The following is a 6,486-nucleotide window of genomic DNA, read 5'->3' on the forward strand; positions in this document are numbered from 1 at the left end:
CACAATGAGTCCTTCAAGGACGATACGGCGCCCATGGGCGTCACTTCCACAAGCCCGGGCAAACGCTAGACAAGGTCTCCACCTCAGCTTGAAGTTTCTATATCCACGTCAGAGCATAACTGGGGCCGCCGAGATGACCCATCACAATTACCATTGTTCATAGATCGCTAGCCATTATACACCTTCATACGTTAATTTTGAATCACTATTTCATAAGATAAATACTCATAATTATTTGTATTTCAACCACATTGCTCCATTGTACCTCCTATTTCACCTAGGGGAGAGTTTTCAACACTGGAGAATAAAGTTTACGTGAAGAAAATATGTCAACCACGGCAAGCGCGGACACATGTCCACCCCTTTGTCGATTGTCATAAACTTTGCCGATCGTATTTGTCGAAGCTAAATCCGGCAGATCTTGGGTAGAGGGTCCCAATCTGGTAGTCGTGGTGGTAACAAAGACACAAGGAGCACATGTGTTTACCCAGGTTCGGGCCCTCTCGAAGAGGTAAAACCCTACGTCATGCTTTGCTCGTATTGATTGTGGATGGGGTACAAAGTACATGTGATTCACCGCGAGATCGTATGTGAATGAATATGTCCCCTACGGCCCTGGCACCTCGGTTTAACAGATACCAGGGGTGCCTACGGTTACACATAAGTCGGTTGTACCTAGGGGCAAATACGCTGGAGACTACCTCAAAACCTTGGGGTGCATGCCAAGTCTTCGGATCATTCCTTCTTGGTTTTCTTGGAACAGACGAACGAGGCCCACCAGCTGACAGGCTTAGGGGGTCTTCGGTCTGGCCCATAGGTCGGACAACCGACATGCCGAGCATGCCCTAATCCAGGACTCTATCAATATTGGACACTCGGCAAAACAACGACTTTGCCGTGTGTCCTGCCTTTTCTGAGTGTTTTACCTGGCACTCAGTTTTGGTTGGTGACTTTACCGAGTGCCCGACAAAAATTCTCTTGGAAAACTTTCTGACACTCGTCAAACTGATTGATTCCAATAGTGAGTTGGTGGCGGTGGGAGGATGCTGTGAAGGTGGAGATAGGTGATTGCGGGGCTAGGAATGGGCGGTGTGTAGGCGGTGGGGCCGACTCGGCTTGCCAGAGCCGACGGGGTGACAAGAGATGTGGCCAATGGCGGGAGCTGGCTTTAGGGAAGGAAACTTTCTCTTGCTAAAAATTGTATTCAGAATTAGGAACGGTGAGGAAGCAAGACCTCCAACTTATTAGGATGGAGGAGGTGTTTTTTGGTTTGTCCCAAAAGTGTTTGGAAAACTAAAGGGGTATTGAGGATGGCATAGATGTCTAGAGATTTAGTTTTTTGGGTCTTTTTTTAGGATGAGTCGCTCTTAGGCGTGGAAATGATGTCCATATAGCCGCATGGTTGTGTGGACTGGAAGACAAAAGCTTGTAGAATTCGTCGGAAACAAACGTGTTTTTTTTAGAAACAAAAGTTATGTGCACTTGGGCATATAATAATTAAGCAAAGGGAATACTTGAGAGTTGAGATACATCACATCACACCCCATCTACTCTCCCACACTTGATGATGATCCGAGAAATGGCAGAACACAAGCACAATAACTCCACAGCCTTATTATGTCGCCTTTGAGCGCCCCTTGATTCTAGATAGGTGGCTTAGTTCACCCTGGAGCAGCTGAGCCTGATCTGCCCCTGCGCCCCGGTGAGCGGGCTGATGTTCCCCATCCTCACCATGGCAACTGCGAAGTCCCTGTTGAACTGCGCCGACGCCGACGAGTACGTCCGGACCAGGCCGGCGGTGCGTCCGTCGTTGATCAACACCTGGTCGGAGTGCAGGAGCCCCTTTTGGGACATCAGGTTGCTGTAGTATGCGTTGTCGAACCCGTTGGGCGTGTTCGTGTCCAGCGGCGCCAGGCTGCTGTTGCCGGAGCCGGTGGACCGGGGGCAGTTGGCCTTGAGAGACGCCGCGAAGGCCGCGTCGATGTTGGTCTCGTTGTAGAGCCTGCTCCTGAAAAACCGGCACTGCGATTGTCCGATGGTGTGGCCGCCAGAGAGGGCGACCATGTCGGTCACGCTGAGCCCCTTGGCGGCGAAGTTGGCGGTGAGGTTGGCGACGTCGAAGGATGGTGCAGGCAGGTCGCTGTTCGCCAGCGACAGGCTTGCAGTCGTCGAGTCCCTCCTCCCCAGAGGAACGGTCCACGATGGCCCTCCCAGCTGCAAGCGATTAGTAAAAAACCAAGTCAGTTAATTTACTGTCGCGTGCGTTCAGCAAATTGACTGCATGTACACGGCCTGGTCGATCTTACGGCGACGACGGAGTCGCGGGCAGCGACGGCGAGGATGTCGGCGCAGGAGACAGTCTGCCTGCACACGGCCTCGACCTGTGCCTTGATGTTGTCAATGACGTTCATGCCTCGAATGGAGCGGGCGTTCGGAGCTGCCCCCTGCTCGCCTGTGAAGGTGGCCGTGTCGCTCAGCAGTACGGACGCGTCGCAGCCCTGATGCATCGTCACACACACAAGAAAATACTTCCGTCAAGATAAATTCAGTACATTCTACTGTCAAAAAAGGATGAGTTGAACTGAAATGTCACTGTCACAAAAGGAAGAGTTGAAACGTCAGATTAGTTATTAGTATGTCTAAGAGCGTCAGCTTGTCAGCAGTTAGGTATACAAGTAGTAGTGTTCTATAGTATTCCATTAACCTTTTGATAGTGTAATGACTTTGACCATAGCTTAAACTAGGTCAATCTAGGAGTAAGTAGCAGAACTGTATGCAGTAGAAACTACTCCCTCTGTTCCTAAATATAAGTCTTTGGAGAGATTCCACTATGAATCACATATGAATGTATGTAGATGCATTTTAGAGTGTAGATTCACTCATTTTGCTCCGTATGTAGTCCACAGTGAAATCTCTACAAAGACTTATTTAGGGACGGAGGGAGTAGTACAGTAAGTAAAGGGGACTTGCTTGGACAAAGCAGTCGTGGAAATGCAGGCGGAGCAGCGACGCTCCCATGCGGGGCTCACTCCTCACGGCGGCGGTCACGGCGCTCTTGATGGTTGCCAGCGCCCTGGGGCACGACTTGGCGTAGAACTGAGGCGAAAGCTGCGGCGACGCCGAGGCGGCCGCCGCTAGGCACAGGAGCAACAGCACCGACAGAGTAGAGGCCATTGCCATTGCCATCAGTATTCTTCTGTATGCAAGCAGGCACTAATCCTGTTGAGATTAGAAGTCTATGCAATTAATGGCCTGCATTACCATGACTACATACACCTGTTTATATAGCTGACGCATTTCAAGCCATTGCCCGTTTGGTGTAACATGACAACCGACACTGTTTTAATTTTTAGTGGTGTGATATGATGCTGCATCTATTTCGGTTGCTTTGGAGATATATAGTATGGTTGGCATGGTATTCGTAGTGCAACACAACAAAGAACAATGGGAAATCTATAGGGTTGCTCACCAAATGGTTCGGAATATTAGTTGGAGATGGGAAATGGCCAGCATTTGCCTGAATCATAAGCTAGCATTAGTGCTTTATTGTGTCCGAGCGAAATAGTTCTTCCACCCAATACACATGTGGTTGTTAGCAGGTAGCATGCCAGCCATGCAAAATTTGTCTGGGTGTTCAGATTTTCAAGAAAGGTCAATATCTGGTTTCAATTGATTGGGATGTGATAATGGAGGCAAAAAATATATACTACGTATACAGCATGGTGTACTAATCTGCATAGACATACCATGCATGTTTTTTGAAGATGCCACCTTCTTCTGTTGACTGCATGTATCCACCCGTCAGTTAATCGTCCAATAACCAATTATTTTCAAAGTGGTCAGTTGAGTCTGACTGCTATTGATCACTGATACACCACTAGTAGCAGCATATTTCCAATTTTCCATGATTCCATCCATGCATCCTGAGATGGATGTCACTGTGTTCCTAGACCTCTGACGGTAGAGATGAAATGTTTCGACAGCTAAACACTTGACAACCTGAATTTTGTCCCGTCTGCATGCAGTTGCAGTGTGCTGTCACACGTCGACTTCCAAGTGCTAATGGTATTCAAACGGGGTTAGTGAACAGTCCCAGCATCTAAGATGTTTTTAAGTTAGAGATGGCCAATTAGCTGCAGTAAGGGACCTGAACTCAGAACTTGGAAGATGCCCTAAATCATAAACATTATACTATGTTGGAGCAAAAGAAATTTTCAGTTATTCCACTGAACACATGTGGTTGTTAACAGGTAGCATGCCAGCCAGACAGACATGCGAAATTTGTCCGGGAGTTCGGGATTCTGCTAGAAGGATCAATAACAGATTTGAGTGATCAACATATGCAGGTGGCGACAAAAGTAATATGCTGTATATCGGTACTAATTTGCAGGGACATATTGTGCATGTGTTTGTCTGAAAGTTCCCTTCTGCACCCGAATTCATATGCATCCTCATTAACAGTAAAATCGAAAGAAAATTTGAACTTTCTTTTTGGATACAAACTTTGACGAATTCTAAACAAGCATGCAAAATTTCATGAAGAAACAACATTCCAAAAATGCTGCCGTGAAAAAACAAAATTGACACTCCAAAAGGTCTCTTTCTTAGAGCATCAATTTTGTTTTTTTACGACAGCATTTTTGCAGTGTTGTTTCTTCATGAAATTTTGCACGCATGTTCAGAATTCGTCAAAGTTTGTCTCAAAAAAATTCAGATTTTTTAAAGATTTTTCACTATTTTTTGATTTTACTGTTCACAAGGGTGCGTATGAGCTCAGGTGCAGAAACTTCAGGTCAGTGTTTGTCCTTCTTTTGTTGACTGCATGTATCGTTCCATCCTTGACGTTAATAGCTATTTCTCGAGGGAGTAACAAGTTTCACGACTAACTTGTTAAGCTCATTATACTCCAGAGCAAAGACTTTTATCTTAAATAATAGTATATCATTACATCTTAACCCACCCAATCAATTTAATTGACCAAACCCATCTTATTGGAGGTAGCAGCTGTCACACATCCTCTATGGTATCCCTTCATAAACATCACACCCTACTCTTACCCCACATGCCGCAACACTTTGTAGCTGAAGCAAAATATGGTAATGCATGTTAATGAGAGCTCGCGAGTTTAACAAGCTTCTCAAACGAATTGAGCCAAGAAGGGTTTTCTGCCCGTTAAGTTTACCAAGCTTAATGAGTCGAGCTTTAACGACCACGAGAGCAATGCGCCAAACAGCTCGTTAATCAGCCCCACCAACACAAAGTCAAGAGCTAGTGGAGACATCATTGATTCACACAGCTAAATTATTAAAAATGAAATAAGACAACCTATGGAAGAACTACGGCAAATATCAGTATCAACCATCAATAATGGCAACCTAGGGTAACATGATGAGTGTTCCAACAAAGATGTCTTCTAGAAAGGAGGGATGCGCGAACGCCGTCGTCACTAGACCCACCACTAAGGCCAAATCATGGGTTTCACCCTGAAGGAAGTTTTTTTAGAGCATAAGGGGCTTTTGGGCCCCCGGTTCCATTGCAAATGAAACCACAAAGTCTTACATCACACTTCCAACCGAAGCATGTCCCGATATTGCAAACCACCATAAACTAAAACATAAATTGCATCAGCCTCCAGCCATGCTACTTTTTTAAGACTTTATATTACATTAAGAGTGAACCCTCTAAGAGAATTTCCTACTCCCAGGGCAACATCTCTGGTTCAGCACCTCCAGGGGGGCAGCACAGTCTGGCCATGTCGCCTTGTCTCGCATGATCAGCATCATCCTTGCCATCTTGATTTGCTCCACAACATCACTTCTCATCTTGTTGAGCGGCTGGGTCGGCGAGCCAGGCATCTCCAGAGGAGTGACTGGGCTTGATGTGATCTAAGCAACTTTCTTCAGCGAGGCATCCTGCGCCTGGGTAGTGCTTTGCTTCCAAAGATCCTCACCTGTCCTCAGTGACAGGTTGGCAAGCTTAGAGGCCTGGGAGACACCTTCATTGTCAACCTCCTCATTACTCACCCCTCTGTCAACTGAAAGGGCGCTACGAGGATGCTGGATATCCAGAGCGAGATTTGCTGAAGCTTCTCCAGCGTTTCCCCTTTGTACAGGATCATCCATCTTTTGAGCATCCTCCAGACTTGCCACCATATCTGTTTCAAGTCAGACCAGACAGCATTATTGAACACATGATTATTTCTAGTTTTCCATATGTTCCATAAGACACAAGCCACAAAGGCATTCATAGCTGTGTGTTTCTTGTTAGCCGGCCAAAACCTGGCAATTGATAGGTAATTTGACCCTAAATCAATAGAGAAATTTTTTGATATATCACTCCATATTTTCCTGGCAACCACACAATCAAAGAACAAATGATCTACCGTTTCTTGCTCGGTTTTTCTATCCCTCTTTTGAGCAAGTTATTTCTGGTCATTAATTTGTTGTGGGCTAGTAACCATAGGAATACCTGCACTCTGGGTGGTAC

General features: G+C 46.1%; 1 protein-coding gene across 1 annotated transcript; it reads right to left on the reverse strand.

Moving 5' to 3' along the window:
- Nucleotides 1–1,421: 1,421 nt before the first annotated feature.
- LOC123040644 (peroxidase 70) lies at nucleotides 1,422–3,239 on the reverse strand. Its single transcript, XM_044463428.1, has 3 exons — nucleotides 2,971–3,239; nucleotides 2,307–2,498; nucleotides 1,422–2,214 (listed from the first exon to the last, which is right to left on the reverse strand). Exons 1-3 carry the CDS (start codon nucleotides 3,184–3,186, stop codon nucleotides 1,657–1,659), a joined length of 966 nt encoding a protein of 321 aa, XP_044319363.1. The 5' UTR covers nucleotides 3,187–3,239; the 3' UTR covers nucleotides 1,422–1,656.
- Nucleotides 3,240–6,486: the final 3,247 nt, after the last annotated feature.

Source organism: Triticum aestivum, chromosome 2B (assembly GCF_018294505.1).
Source record: "Triticum aestivum cultivar Chinese Spring chromosome 2B, IWGSC CS RefSeq v2.1, whole genome shotgun sequence".
NCBI classification, from domain to species: domain Eukaryota; kingdom Viridiplantae; phylum Streptophyta; class Magnoliopsida; order Poales; family Poaceae; genus Triticum; species Triticum aestivum.